This window comes from Myotis nattereri, assembly GCF_964212035.1.
Source record: "Myotis nattereri genome assembly, chromosome: 8".
In the NCBI taxonomy this organism is placed as follows: domain Eukaryota; kingdom Metazoa; phylum Chordata; class Mammalia; order Chiroptera; family Vespertilionidae; genus Myotis; species Myotis nattereri.
The window spans coordinates 45972312-45988514 of NC_138083.1; the positions used below are offsets into that span (position 1 = coordinate 45972312).

At 39.8% G+C, this 16203-nt stretch overlaps 1 protein-coding gene and 1 pseudogene across 4 annotated transcripts; both read left to right on the forward strand.

The window, feature by feature from the left end:
- Positions 1–699: 699 nt before the first annotated feature.
- Positions 700–15323, forward strand: SERPINB12 (serpin family B member 12; the record flags this gene model as incomplete). Of its 3 annotated transcripts, none has more annotated exons than XM_081098042.1 (8): positions 700–741; positions 4117–4302; positions 7061–7195; positions 7822–7962; positions 9252–9369; positions 12518–12660; positions 13778–13945; positions 14919–15323. In XM_081098042.1, the coding sequence occupies 7 exons, from the start codon at positions 4135–4137 to the stop codon at positions 15321–15323; spliced, it is 1278 nt and encodes a 425-aa protein (XP_080954168.1). The 3 variants fall into 3 exon arrangements, with proteins under 3 accessions (XP_080954168.1, XP_080954166.1, XP_080954167.1); XM_081098040.1 differs by lacking the exon at positions 700–741 and adding an exon at positions 2219–2308; XM_081098041.1 differs by lacking the exon at positions 700–741 and having other exon boundaries at positions 4135–4302; positions 7061–7135.
- On the forward strand, positions 5719–5925 carry LOC308523945 (guanine nucleotide-binding protein G(I)/G(S)/G(O) subunit gamma-5-like; annotated as a pseudogene). Its single transcript has one exon. The product of its transcript is annotated as a guanine nucleotide-binding protein G(I)/G(S)/G(O) subunit gamma-5-like (transcript).
- Positions 15324–16203: the final 880 nt, after the last annotated feature.

Sequence of the window (16203 nt, forward strand, 5' to 3'; positions counted from 1 at the left end):
ACAAAACAAAAAATGAAGACTCGGGGGTGTCTGGGGCTCTAAAAATCCTTTCAGGAGATAAATGAATAGGTGAGCAGGTCACAGCAAGAAAGCTCAAGTAGACAGACTTTCTGGAGGTATTGGACAGAGGTGATTAGTTTTCTAGCTCCTAGCAAATCAGTTTTCTTCCAGAAATTCCCTCCCTCCTCCTCTCTGTCTCTCTTAATAATTTTAATTTTGTGATTGGTATTCAGCTATTCTGGTTAATAAATTAAATACTCACATCCCAGGTTATTGAAATGGGCTTAAAGCTAATTTTAAAAAGTTTAGAATAATATAGAAATTCAAGTATAAGAGAACATCCAAGACATGGGCATATGAAGTAAAACAAAACAATCCTATGCTTCTCTATTTATCTAGTATGGGGAATTGGGTTGAAGGGTATGGCTCAATGTTATTATGAGGGCTCCATAAAGAGCAAAGAATATGTAAATATAGTAAGTTAAATATTTAATTTAGTTGAAAGCATAGAGCGTATTTTTTTAAAAAATATATTTGCCATACAATCCTCCTTGCCAATCACCTCTTGCCCTCCCCTCCCAGGGCCTTTAATCAATCAATAATAATTTGACTCTGGCTTCCAAAAGGCAGTTGGGAAGGTGCCACTATGGGAGGGGCCAAGTTCATATATTTCCATTCCCGACAGGGTACAGATTGAAACTTACCTCGCCAGCTGTTAGCAGCAACTCTGAAGGCAAGAAGGTAAATGCTAGCGTTGCCTAGTATCATTTTTAACAATAAACCACTGCATGGGAAAATTGTTTTAAATAATAGAAACCCAGAGTAGATTGGGTTGATACTAAAAGATATGCTGTTTTTAGTTAGGCAACTGTCTTTTAAAAATGAGTAATTTGTTTTATGATGTTTTGAAGTTTTGGTAAATGTGGCAATACCTGTCAGGAAACATTAGCCATCATCTGTCACCTCCCTCAGCCCCCCAGCACCTAGTCACATGTCAGATGTGTCTGGTTGATTTCTTAAAAATGCGGATGTTTGAATAATTTTTAAAAATCTTTACATACTTGGCAGATTGTATACTATGTTTTCACTAATTTCTGAAATATAAAATGGTATAATATTTAGAATATCTGTATTTTAGATCATATGAGTTTACATTTCTCTTTGGCAACCTGAGATGGAAATGCTTTGATTAAATCTTTCACAAGCATTTCTTTGTTTTTAGATATTGCTTATCCTTTAGTTACTTATAATTAGGTTTGAAAATCAATTCCAACAGAATTGTGTCTATCTGTGTAAAGTTGAAATTTTATTCTTAGCTTATATATAGCTTTGTAAAAATGGTGGAAATTTTAAGACATGAAATATTTTTGGGATATGAAATTCACACTTAGAATAGTTTGGACGGTTAGAAAATCTACTTAGTCTAACCTTTTACATTGTTACAATAAAGGAAACCGTATTTTAGTAACTAAATTATTTCTAATAGAGTAGAAAATCAACCCAAAGTTGATCCCACTCTGTAACATCTCTATTAAGTACAGCTACCTGCAGAATGTATAGAGTCAATGGGAAATACGAATTATCACCTACTGTTTCAAATATTAGAATTATTTTTACTGAAAAAGGGGCAGATGATAGTAAATAAATCCATAAATATTAATGTTTTTATGCACCACTGTTTATATTCTTTACTAATGGGATATAAAGATGAATAAAAAACATGGAACTTTCGCTCAAAAGAATTATGCTTTCGAAGGAAAGATAGAAATATCAAAAACAATTACCTTATAGACAGAATCATAAGGGAAATAGAGATATGAACATTTGTCTTTCATATACAAATAAATGAACATATATATGAATATAGATGCTATGATTGCAAGATGAGAAAGCACATGGAAAAATGAATGCAATGGATTTGTCAATATTGTGACAGCAAAATGCAAATTTATTGTTCTGGTGGCTGACCTCATTACTGATATTCTGCCATCTGTACAATAAATTTGCATTTGAGAATCAAAATCCTTATTCCACCTTACTAGAGTTTAAATAATAAATCACTTGGGAAGTAGTACAGGCAAAAATATAACATTTTTATTAATATCAATGTGAGTTTTCACTTCTTTTTTTCTGAATGAAATTGTTCCTTAATGTCTTTCTGCATAGTATGGTCAGTAAGAGGTGGCATTGGGGACTGTGAATGCATTATCTGCTCCAGATGGCAGCATGCTGTAGGAGGAGGAAGGGTGGCTTGGAAATCAGACTGAATGGACTGATTTGCACACCAGCTACCCCACGTCATAGTTGGGTATAAAATAAAGATAGTTTCTGACTTATGGGATTGTTCAAGAATTAGAGACAATATTTGTGAAATGCCAGGCACATTGTAGGCTCAAATTAAATAGTAACTATTATTATAAAGTTATTTATAATTGGGTTTTATTGATTTCTTGAGTTGAATGGATTTTTGAGAGACTTTATTATTTTGAAAGGTTATTTCAAGTCTGTTAAGGATATTTTCTAGTGTAGATTAAAGACACATGTGGCACATTTTCTAAAAAGGTACCTAATGTTACCTTTTTGAATTAAGTTTAATAGACTAAAAAATCTATTAAAGTGGGAAAATGTTAAAACCACTGTATACTGTTGAATTTTTCTTCTTGAGAGAGTGAGAGAGGAAGGAAAAAGAGAGAGAGAGAGAGAGAGAGAGAGAGAGAGAGAGAGAGAGAGAGAGATGAAGTTGTTGTTCTACTTATTTATGCATTCATTAGTTGCTTATTGTATGTGCCCTGACCGGGCATTGAACCTACAACCCTGGTGTATCAGGACAATACTCCCAATTGAACTACCTGACCAGGGCCAAAGCAATAACTATTTCTTAATGCTTGCTATGTGTCATATGTCTGATGATTAAAAACAAATAAAGGGGCTTACATTTCCATCTTGGAAATATACAATATCCATAGGCAACAGAAAAAAGACATTTTATTTGAGGGGGATAGGTCCAAAGTGAGATCTACTAGTATATAAAGTTGTCTTGGTACTTATGGAATAGATTATTGGGATGGGGCTGAGGCAAGGGCTGTCCTAAGGGAAATCATTCCCTTACTTTGGTTCCATTACTTATGGTTGTCAAGAGAAGCCAAATGACTTCTAAACCCTCAGCATCTTTCAACCCTCTATTACCTCTTGGACAATATCAAGGACTGATTAAAGTGCTTCAAGTCCTATAGGTTTCATATGGAATGAGTCAAAATGAGGTGAGAATGTTAACAAAGGACATGACCCATGACAATTTTTTGTGTATATATTCTGCCATAGAGAATTCAGGGACAGTCCAGACAAATGTCTTAAGCAGAACCAAGAGAAGGAGGTGATTGAAGCTTTCTTGGTTACTAACTTGACCATGGGGACATGGTAGCCTTTGACTTGATTTTACCTGAATAAAGGAAGTTCCACCATGAAGTAGGTAGGATTTTGCCCTCCAAAAGATGTGTTTAAGTCCCAATCCCCAGTAATGGTGAATGTGATCTTATTTGGAAATAGGGTCTTTGCAGATGTGGTCAACTTAAGATGAGGTCAAACTACTGGGTTAGGGTGGGCCTTAATCCAATGACTTATAGGAAAAGGGATATTTGGGTACACACACAGAAGACAGAAGGAAAGACATATGTGAAGATAGAGGCAGAGATGATGGCTCTACAAACCAAGGCATGCCAAGGATTGCTGGCCACCACCAGCAGCCTGGGGAAAGGCACAAAGCAGATTTTATCCAGAGCCTCCAGAATGAACCAATCCTGCCAACACCTTGGTCATGGACATCTGGCCTCCAGAACTGAGGGAGAATAAGTTCCTGTTGATTAAGCCACCTCGTTTGTGGTATTTTGTTATGGCAGCCTTAGCAAAAGAATCCACATCACTGAATAAAAATAGATCTCTATCTGTATTATTATCAATACTGACATCAACATCTATAGACCAGATGATGGTGACTTTATCTTCCAGGTTTGAATAGCTTACTAAATAACTGTATATGATTATATCTTGAGTATTTAAAATGAGAACTGTCTACCTATTTTTCTCTGATCATCATTTTCTCTTATTTGTTTGATTTAGGCTGTCATCAGTTTCAAGATGGATTCTCTTATTGCAGCAAACTCCAAATTTAGCTTTGATCTTTTTCAAGAGATAAGCAAAAATGATGGTGCTAAGAACATCTTCTTCTGTCCTCTGAGCCTCTCAGCTGCCCTTGGCATGGTCCGTCTGGGGGCCAGAAATGACAGTGCACAGCAGATCGACCGGGTACGGCTGCAGTAACTCTGGGTCCACTCTCAAAGCCAGACCCTAATCCCATTTTGGCAAGCCAAGCTGCTCCCTGAACCGCGGACTTGCTCAGAGTCTTCATCTACATCCTTGCCTTGCTTCCTCTTCAATCCCACCATTCTTGGAGGCTCAGTGAATCTTCAGTCTCCTTTATGGTATCTCTACAGCCTTTCCAGTCTGACAGCTTTCTTGATTCATGTCTGTTGCTCTTTCTCTCTATAATTATTGATACCAATATTGCTAGTAATTTTTAATGTGTATGTGTTTTCTCTTTCATTCATTTTATTAAGTAAACATTTAGTAGGCACCAGTTTCATGTCCAGTGGCTAAAGATGCCGGAGTCATTGACTTTCTCACTTCACATCAAATTTGTCAGAAAAGACAGCTTTTCTTTTGAGATCTACCCAGAACCAGGTACCTCCCACCACCTCCCTGAGGTCTCTTCTAACCTGAATACAATTTCCTCAGGAATTTCCTGCTTCCACGGACAGTATTCTCCACCCAGCTCCTAGAAAGGTCTTTTGAACACATCAGTCAGACCCGATTTCTTATCTGCTTAACCACCCCCCACCCTTTTAATTTCACTAATGATAGAAGCCAGAGTCCTTACAATGGCTCATGAAGGTCTGGGGATCTGAATTCCAGGTAACTGGTGGTACCATTTCTCCTCATTCCCCCTTTTTCTCTCTCCAGCCATGCTGGCCTCCTGAGTTCTTGGAAAGCCCAATCCTCGCTGCCTTAGGGCCTGATGCATTCCCTTTGCTTGCCACAGATAACTGATCTATAACTTTCTCCTTCAGGACTTTGAGCAGTGTTTACCTACCTTGACCTTTCAATCTAACATTGCATCCTGGCCCCAATCCCTAAAGATTCCCTCTTATGGCTTTGCCACCCCTGTATTGCATTTTTTCATTTTCTAACATACTGCATACAGTAACTACTCACTACATGTATGGCTTTAAATATATATTGATTTCAGAGAGAAAAGAAAAGGAGAAAGAGATAGAAACATCAATGATGAGAGAGAACATTGATTGGCTGCTTCCTGCATGCCCCTATTGGGGATCAAGCCAGCAACCCAGGCATGTGCCGTTGACTGAATCTCTAACCCGGGACCCTTCAGTCTGCAGGCTGAGGCTCTATCCACTGAGCCAAGCTTGCTAGGGATGTATTGCTTTTTGAATGTCCTACCCACTAGAATATAATGTCCTAGAGGGCAGACATCTTTGTCCTAGGACAATGCTTGGCTTATGGTAGCCACCCAATACTGATATGTAGAATGAATGAATGAAAGTGGCAAGAACAACTCCTCAGGTTGCTGCCCCGCCTTCTCACCCCAAGGACCCATGACCAGCGACCTGCTACCGACCAATCTGCCTGGCACTTACGTGCACCATGTCTGGTTCCTCCAGCGTCACCGCTATGGAGAAAGTGGTTTAACAGCTCCAGCTGGAGGCCAGGCTCAACTGCGTGAAGGTTTCCCAGGCAGCTGCAGATTGGAAACAATTCTGTCTGCAGAATGCTCAACATGACCCTCTGCTGACTGAAGTATCTTCAAGTACCGATCCCTTCAGACCCCAGAAACTTTATTTCTTTTTGTAGTAAAATGAAATTTGAAAGTGTTCTAAACCACTTTTCTTGAACCGCTGAATATTCAAAGAGAGCTAAATCTGAAGCCTGTACAAAAAGCTTATCCTATAACATGTGCCATACTATACAAACTTCTGCTTTTGTCAGTCCTTAACACCTACCTCTCTGAATTTTCAAGAATTTCTATTGAACAAGAATGATTATTTTATATACACTGGCAGCATCATACAAATAAAATATTTAGTATAAAAAGTAAAAAAAAAAAAGAACAACTCCCCAAATAAATTACAGGATCCTGAGGTTGGTTTTATACTTCTCTGGATCTGAATCTGACTGCTGTCCCTAATACAGAGGAGTGAATTCTTGGATTAAGGCAGAATGCATTTAGGGTCATTATACTTTATTCATTTACTTTGATTTGGTATTATTTCTTTAGCAAAACTTAGCTTTAGAGTGTGGTTGGCATCATCCAGGCCAGGTTTCAGGTGTTTTTTCTCCAGACACTTGGGTGTCACCTGCTAGCAAACCTGGCCTCCTAACTTCCTGTGATGCTCTGGGCAACATGTCTTCTCCTGTCCTAGCTCACTTGATTGATTTGAAACTGTAGATCAGCACCTTCTAATATATATAGCATTTGAGCCAGATATGTAATTTAAAAATCTTTAGTATCATACTAAAAAAGTAAAAGGAAATAGGTAAGACTAATTTTAATAATACATTTTATTTAACTCAATACATCCAAAATATTATCATATAAACATGTAAACAATTAAAAATTTAAATGAGATATTTTACCTTCTTTTGTTTTTCATACTAAGTCTTCAAAATCTGGTGTGTATTTTCAAAGTTAATTCCGACTGGTCAATAGCCACAGGTGACAGTCTCAGAAATACCTGATCCTCTTTTAATTTAGTCATGTTCATTCCTACATGTCCTAAGGGGGTGTGGGTAGCATTCAGTTGACCTCCCCTCCATCCCACCTCACATCCCAAATCAAAAGAAATGTCCACATTTCTTTAAACTTTTGTTGATTGTTTTGTTGGACTACGCAATCATTGTCATAGTCACATCATTAAAATGTTTCTGAGGCTCTTCAGACTTTGAGCTGTTCCTATTGTCTGAAAGGCCCCGTGCCATCATCACGCAGGTACTCCACTTCGATGAACTTTCCCAGGAGAAAACCAAAACACCGGATCCCTGTCTGAAATACAAAGAGCAGAAGGTGCTGGCTGACAGCCCTCCGGAAGGGCAGAAAGGAGCGACCAAGTCTTCAACCCCACAGGTGAGCCACCCATAAATTCCTGCTCCTTGTCTTCACAAACCATTCATGCTGGCTGTCCTGTGGTGCTGATGGTTGCTTATCCCCACACATTATGTCCTGGCCATCATCCACAGCTCCAATAACAGCAATATCCCCATATGACCCACAATTCCTATCGTTCATGTGTCTTATACATTCTTGGCTGTAAGCCACTTTCCTAAAGAGTAGAATCTAGTATCTTCTATTCAAAGCCATTCTACTCACCTACTTTTACAGACCACAGCTCCCCAGGATGGAGCCTGGTTGAGGATGAAGGGCAGTAAGGGGAGGAGAGGTTAGCTGTGGGATTTTTACTCTTCCCCTCCCCCTTTTGCCTGTTTTGCTTGCAGCTGAAATCTGTACTGACACACCCAATTTTTATTGGTTGTCCCATAACCAGGAGCAGGAATTACATATCCCTCCACCTTAAAAAGCTTAAGAGGAAGGTGCAGAGAAGATTGTCTCCAGATGTATTCTTCATGGATGATTTTCCACTGGGACCTCTCTGCTCTCCTCCTTCCTCTCTTCTTCTCGTCTTGCTCCCCTACATGGTAACAAAGCCAATTTGCTTTGAACTGGCTAAGACCACATTTTGTTTCTTTTGTTAGGTGGAGTCTTCAAAGGATGAGAATGAACTTCTCAGTTGCTACTTTGGGCAGCTTCTCTCCAAACTAGATAGGATCAAATCTGATTACACCCTGAGTATTGCTAACAGGCTTTATGGAGAGCAGGAATTTCCAATCTGTCAGGTGAGTTGGGCAAGAACGGTGCTTAGAGCTATCATGGAGCATACTATCTACAAATCACCTGCCATCTGGAACACAGACCTCGTTGACAGGTTGTGCACTGTGGCCTGGTGGGATGTCCAGGACCCACCTCCTCTCTCATGGCTTCTGTGGCCCTCCTCCCAGTTCTCAACTTGAGCAGTTTACGAGGCTTCTTGTGGGTGGGCTAGAGTGGGTGGAAAGAGGGTCATAGGTCTAATAGCCTTCAGAACACGTGTGAGTTTGATAATGCTGTTTTCTCTTTCCCAATCAAGGTGCCTGGTAGCTGCACTTGGTAGCTCCTCTTCCTATTGTCCCTCCTAACCCTGCCTTCTAAGGCACTTCCCTAAAATTACCTTTGGTGCCACCACCAAGCCCCCGCCTCCCTCGAACCCCCTGCCCCTAGAAATTGTACTCACTGAAGGAGCAGAGCAGGGTAGCAGAAGGAGACTGTATTTGGAGTCAAAAGGCACCTGTCTTTCTCTGTGGCTACACTGCTTTGTCCCTAGCACAAGTTTCATCTGAATCTGGACTTCAGTTTCCTCTGTCACCACTAGAAGGAGCCATATACACGGCACTAAACATGAGGGGAGTGACCAAGGGCAAATGTGCCACACAGCCTAGGGCTGGCCTAGAAAGGGAGAGGCAGCCTACTGGGACCAAAATAAGTAGTTTTCTCACAATGGAAATTAGATTCTACATGCTGTTTTATTGAAAATCTGGCTTTATTGAGATATAAATTCATATATCATACCGTTACTAATAAAAATGTACAAATTAATGATTTTGGAATATTACATTATTAATTAAAAAGATTGTACATCTATAACAAAACTGTCCACTTTAATAATTTTAAATATACAATTCAATAGCATTAATTATATTCACAATGTTGCATAATCATCACCCTATTCTAAAACTCTTTTATCATTTCAAACAGAAACTCATTCAGCAGTTTTAATTTTTTGAAATAGAAGCATTTTACAGCTAAGTTGCTCAAGATGCTTGATATTTATCTTGTGATGTTTCCACAGATGGAATGTCCAAATACAAGGCTATCTGGTAGGAGAGCCTTGTGCCATTATAACTGGGGACTGCCCCATAACCAAGCATTCTAGGTTTGAAACTGTCACTGCAGCAGCTGAAACGTCTGGCTTATCAGGACTGGGGGTAGACAGACTGACACGCATCCAGTTTGAGTGCCGAGGCACATGACTGCTTCACTCCTAACTATTAGCATAATGATATGATTTCCATTTGTTCTAATTTAACAGGAGTACTTAGATGGTGTGATTCAATTTTATCACACAACGATCGAAAGTGTTGACTTCCGGAAAGACACTGAAAAGTCCAGACAAAAGATTAACTTCTGGGTTGAATCTCAATCCCAAGGTAAGGAAGACCAAATGTGTTGTAGCTGCTATTCCTTCCCATTTAAAAGCAAACAGCTCAGGCCAGCTTTTCACATTGCTCATCTGTTCGGGACCAGATGCTTACAGGTGTGGACTGGGCCCAAACAGTTAAAATGCGTAGGTGCTATAGTTACTGTCGCTTCTCTACTCCATCATAAAGGCGGTGTGCTTTTCTTTCAGCCAAGCACAGGGTCAGCAGGACGTTAACTCTTTCCATTTCTTTTAAAGGGTCAGTAAAACGATTGAGAAGAGAATCTAGTTATTCATAAGGACATGGAAATAATAAAATCCTTCTTCTTATCAACTTTTCACTAGAAATATGTGTTCTGAGTGAAGGGGGATTTTCAGATAGTGATGAGTGGTGAATATTTGAGTTCAACATGGATGGCATTATTTTTTAATATGAAACTCCCTTTCCAACTTCATCCAGCTCCCAGCAAAATGGAAGTCTCTGAAAGGACTGTATAAACACGGGGCTCTCAAAGCAGCCCCCCACCCCATCATATTTAAATACAATCGGCCTCCCTGCTTTGCTTGCTGGCAGCCCAGTCATCAAACACACTTGCCTGGCTACCAATCCTCAGCCATGACCCCTCTGAGCATTGATCTCCATCTACCCTCTACTCTTTATTGTCCTCCTTCTAATGTTTTCTTCAATGTAAGCCATTTCTATGGCTATTCCAAAAAACATATAAATGGTACTACTTTGGAATAGTATCAAGTCCTTGTGTATTGCCCATCTCTCACACCTGTGCTTAACTTGGCAGAGTATAGGGTTCTTCACTGCTGTGATGTTTGCATTAAAGCAAAACAGAAACTGCACAAAACTGGGGCTGATTGCAGCTCAATTGCTCAAAGGACTTTGGTGTTGATGACCTTTCTGGTTCTCAGTGGCCACATCTGTAAAATGATGGAGTAGGAATGAGAAGATGTCTTACCACCATAAAATTTCATAATTTATATTTTCTTTAGTAAATGGAACCCACAATTTCACACTCTAAATAGTTTCTCCTCATAGGTTCTATAATGCTATAAATACTTTCATTATAATTTAGTGTTTTCTTTGATACTGTTGATCACTCTCATTTTTTGAACCACACCAGTGTTTTCAGCACTAAATGTTCATTTGCCTATAGAATCAAAACTCATCTTCCCTCTAAAATATCCACTGATATTGGAGTTTGTCTGTGATATTAGAAATATTTGGGACCCCATTTCTTGAACTTACAATACCTAACTTACAACAAAATAATTTAGCATATTTAAAAACTATTCTTTAATTGAGCTGTAGGGAGTTTCAAACCTGCAATAGCTATTTTAGTGTGTTATACTTACTTATTATTAATATACAAAGTAACATTGCCTTAATAAGAACCCTCCCAAGTGTAGAAGTTTTTCAGAATTGATTTACACGATGAACTAAGAACAAAAGAAAGCTAGAGAAGGTTTAAGACAGGGAGTGTGTCTTTAATTTTTTTAATGTTTTTTATTTATTTTAGAGAGAGGAAGGAAGAGGGAGAGAGAAACATTGATGTGAGAGAGAAACATCAATTGATTGTCCCCTGCATGCGCCATACTGGGGAGTGAGCCCAAAACCTGGGCATGTGCCCTGACTGGGAATCGAACTGGTGGACCTCTCCAAGAATGGGGGGATGTTCAACCACCTGAGCCATACCAGTCAGGGCAGGGAATGTATCTTTTAAAAGACATCTCTGGTTATAGGCTGGAGAACAGTTTAGAAGTAGACAAGAGTGGAGATGGTGAGAGGTGGATGGATTTGAGAGATATTAAGATATAGACCAGAAAGATTTTACCAAATACTTGGATAGATGATGGATTGTTTAATGAGAGTCAGAGTCAGCAGGAATGACCCATAACACTAACACGAAATCTTAATTCCTCAAAATGAAAAGCAGAGTCTATGAGCCCAAATAAAGAAATCACCTTTCTGACATGCCATTCATGTCACCTTATAACACATGTAAAATATTATAATTTACTTTTTCAAGTAAAGATTTTCCTACCTGGGAATATGTCCTATCCTCTCCCTATCTCCAGTCTTTCTCACATTGGCTTAGGGCTGGGGTGCTCCTGCCTGGCCTTTCCTTGGGGGGAATAACCTAACTCCAAAATTATTTGTCTTCACTTCTTTCATATGCCACAAAAAATTTCCCATACCTTTAAGGTTCCACTTAATTGCCAAGAGGAAAAACTTTCGATTAAGGCATGGATGTCTAGTTTCTCTCTAGTTACTTAACTCTCCCAGAGTATTTGAAATATCGATGGTGACAAAATAATGTATTATTATGAGATTTAAGTGGAAATCTTCTTAAGGTGCTCAGGCCTAGGCATGCATTCCAGTAATGGTACTGTTGATGTGCTATTTTGAGGTAGGAAAGGTTGTGCACTAAAAATGAACTGTTGCCTGATAGCATGGGGTTTCCCTGTCTGTCTTAGGGCTGCGCTGTTGTGGAAGGAGGCCCGGCACTGGACCAAGAATGGGAAGGTCCAGGGACTCATCTCAGTCAGCTTCCCTGCCTTTTGGCCGTGTGGCCTGTCTTCATGAGCTACAGTTTATTATACTATAGAGAAAGGATAACAATATCTACTTCTCATGGCTGATGTAGGATGGAATGAGGGAGGGCATGTGAAAGTCTCTACAAGATAGGTTTTATATCATTGGTGCCTACTTTTATGTGCATTTTTGTTTATGCATAAGCATATGCATGCTGCTGTGATGAGTGCTTGAGACAGGAAGTTTATACAAGAGCTTGTTTTCTTAAGGATGTGATAATATAATCAGGCAGCAGTATCTCTACTCTGAAGGAGAAATCAGGGCATAAGATGTCTGATGCCAAGTTTCCACCACAGTGATAGAGAGAACCAGAAAACTGCCCTTACTTACAGGGCTCTGAATTAGATGCTCCTCCCACTGCTCCCAACCTTACTTCTACTCCTTCCCCACCCAGGACTCTGAGTGGTTTAATTTCCTTGGGTTAGTTCTTGAATGAAATACTCTCTAGCCTTGGGCATGTTAAGCTGCATTAAGAAACAAATCTGTCTATATGAATACTTTTGATACAATTAATATTTAAGATATTCTCTGAAATTTTATTTTTATTTTTTAGGTAAAATCAAGGAACTCTTCAGCAAGAATGCCATTAATAATGGGACTGTCCTGGTGCTGGTGAATGCTGTTTACTTCAAGGCCAAATGGGAAAAATACTTTGAAGTTAAAAACACAGTTGATGTACCTTTCTCTTTAAGTGAGGTACTATATATTAGAGCATGTATGTGGTTTCTAATGATTCCACTCACAGTTTCCACTAAGAATGGTTTGTAATATGTATACTCAACTCTAAAGCTTAGACCTCTGGGTTACAGTTTACATTTATAATAAGAACACTTTTGCTATTAACAAAAAATCATTATCTGGAGTTTATTGAGCCTTTCTTTCTTTCTTTCTTTCTTTCTTTCTTTCTTTCTTTTTCTTTCTTTCTTTCTTTCTTTCTTTCTTTCTTTCTTTCTTTCTTTTTCTTTCTTTCTTTCTTTCTCTCTTTCTTTTTGTGTCAGACACTGCACTGAACATTTTCTATTTATTATTTCATTTGTTCCCTAAAATCACCTTATGAAAATAGGTGTTATTGTTATTATTCCCACTAAGGAGCCGAGGGGAAAAAAACACAATGGTTAATTTATGTAGCCAAATCCATGCATTAGGATTCACATCTGTGTTTGCCTGAAACACCCATGTTCTAAACCACCCGGCTATAGAACAGGAGGAAGGGAAAAGTCAGACCCAGCCTAGCACTTGTTAGCTGGATCACTGTCAAGGGTTTCATGTCCTCATCTGTAGATTGCTAGTCCTCCCACCCCAATACTGTGAGCTTGTCTGAGGTTTGAGGTGTCTGGGGCTGTGCCCTTGCCTCTGATGAAAGTCCATGGAACAGGTACTATTATTTACTATGTAGATGATTATCATTTAACCAAGGTTCCCATTGGCCCTGCGGTGGGGTCATTCAGTCCAGCTCAGACAGGGGGTCGAGTGAGGCCAAGAAGCTGGGGTAGCTGAGGTATGGAAGAGAGAGAGAGCTGCAGGGCTTGTTTCTGCTGGCTAGGCTGTGAGTAGGTGCCTGGATAGACAAGCTACCAATAAATGGTTTTGGGAGTTGAATAATCCATTAAAACCACAGGAGGAGAACGTGTTGGCAAAGTAAGGGCCTGTGGGAAGATGACTCTTAGGTTGGGTCACTGGTGTGGCTCAGAACTTCTGGGGAAGACCCTGCTCAACTTAATGGACCCCTGTTTTCACAGAAGTTGGGGACCATGTGAGTTTGTAAGCTTATCATGGCAGTCCTGTGACCTTCTACCTTGTTCATTCACTGCAGAATGAGAAGAAGACTGTGAGGATGATGAATCAAAAGGGTACGTTTAAAATGGGCTTCATAGAGGAGGTGAATGCACAGATCCTTGAAATGCCGTACACCAAGGGCAAGCTCAGCATGTTCGTCCTCCTGCCGTCTTGCTCTGCAGACAACCTGAAGGGCCTACAGGAGGTAAAGCTTCCTTTTCCTGTCTCTCCAAAATGTTTCATTATAGATCTTAGGAGAGCAGCCCCATCTACCATCTACCTCCTGAGGCAGGGTGGTATCTGAGCTGTCTGAGATAAGCAAATCATATATAAGAATCTGAATTTGCTGACCTATTTATTCCTCACTTGTTTGGAAAAGAACAAATGCCAAACATCTAGGCTAGGGCTTTCCTCTCTAATCCCATTTTGCTCTCTGGAATTGTATTTTCCAGATCACCGAATCTGGCTGGGAGTAACTTGAGAATTGCTACAGATAAGATAGCTTTTCCTTTTCCCTGAACAACCCAACTGCTTGCCTCTCACTCAGACTATTTTGCCATAGCTCAGTTAAAGACGCTTTAGCTGAATCCTGCTTCGGGATGCCTGTGCTTGGACAGGAGTGGGGATGCTTATACTGGAATAGATTGTGTGTGAGGTGGGAATTAATAAAACCTGGGGAGCTCAACTACACATCCTGTAGGTAAAGAGATAGAGACAGAGGGAGAGAGAAACAGAGAGAAACTCTGGATAGTAATTATAATAATAACCATTATTCAAAATGTATTATGTGTCTGCACTATGTTAAGTATTTTAAATACATAATTTAGTTGAATCCTTGAGGAGCCTGATGGTATTATCTCTGTTTTATAGAAGAGATTGAACTTCCAATGTCAAGGCTTGGTCATGCTCACCCAACTTAATCAACTGAGCTTTGCAGAGCTTTGAATACTTGTCTGTCAGACCCTCCAAAACACTGAAACTCAAGTTGTTCTGTAACTTCTAAAGAGAAAAGAGATTTGTTTGGGGAAGTTTTAAATGAAATCAGAGTAGTTTGAGGTGTAGGAAAAGACTTTGAACATTGTTACTATCATTGAGTAGACTTGGGCCCTGAGAAGTAATTGGGGTATTCTTTGCAGGCTCATAATCTGACCCTTAGTATTGTTTTCTTCATCTTGCAGCTTGAAAGGAACATCACTTATGAAAAAATAGTGGCCTGGAGCAGTTCAGAAAATATGTCAGAAAAAAGAGTAGCTGTCTCCTTTCCCCAGTTCACCCTGGAAGACAGTTATGAGCTCAACTCTATTCTCCAAGACATGGGCATCACGGATGTCTTTGATGAAAAGAAGGCTGATCTTACTGGAATCTCTCTACATCCCAGTTTGTACCTGTCGAAAGTTGTCCATAAAACCTTTGTGGAGGTGGATGAAAATGGCACCCAGGCTGTCGGAGCCAGTGGGGCTGTGGGCAGTGTAATGTCTGCACCATCCTGGGAGACCTTTAATGCTGATCACCCTTTTCTCTTTTTCATCAGACACAACAAAAACCAAACCATTTTCTTCTATGGCAGGGTCTGCTGTCCTTGAAAGGAGCACAGTGTCTAGTACCTGGGAGCTGGAAGAAAATGACAATGTAATCTTCCCATAGCATAATGTGGGCATTTTTTGCTAATATCTAAAGCTGATGGAATTTCATCACAGTGTCATGCTCCCTTCTTTCAGCTTTTGGCCTGGGTGTGTCCTGCTCTTTTTCTCAACCTGTAGTTGACTTTCGTCTAAATCCCTTAGTATTGAAGAACCCTTGCTCCCTCTTTCACCTCTCACCATCCCGAGCTTTCAAGCATATAAAAAAATTCACCCTCTGGACCTGAAGGTCAACATCATTGAGAATGATATTGACTTTAAGTTACCTACCTCCTTTTGAGGGAATCGTGAAAGTTCAAATCATTAGACCACTTCTAGGAAATGGCAAACTCAGAAACCACTTTAACATGGGTGACAAGAGAAAATGTTTAAATGGAATGTATTTTGGAAACTCAGCTCTGTTTCTATGGCAGTTAAAATTTTGGTGCACTGGGCAAGATGCATCTTCCTCTTCCATCTTCTATCGCCCAAAGATGTCCTGTAAGAGGCTTCTCACTTAGGAGGAAGGAGGGCTTGGGGGTGGATTTCAGTGAGAACTCAAAGTTATAAAAGTATATCAAACAGCATTCATTCTGCACAGAGAATTTGTCTTGTGAGTTTGACATTGACCCAGGAGAGTGGCAAGTGAATTTAAAAGAGATTAGTCTTAGTTTTCCTCATTGAGTCTCTGAGGCTATCATTGTGAAGCACTGCTCTCTATCTCTTCTGCACCCCCTTCCCTTACTTAGAGCATTTTCCTAATTACCCATCATGAGGTGGGGGGAGGGAGCACTTTTCACTGTGGAAAATTGGGGTCCTCATCCCCCTCTCTGTACTCTGCTCA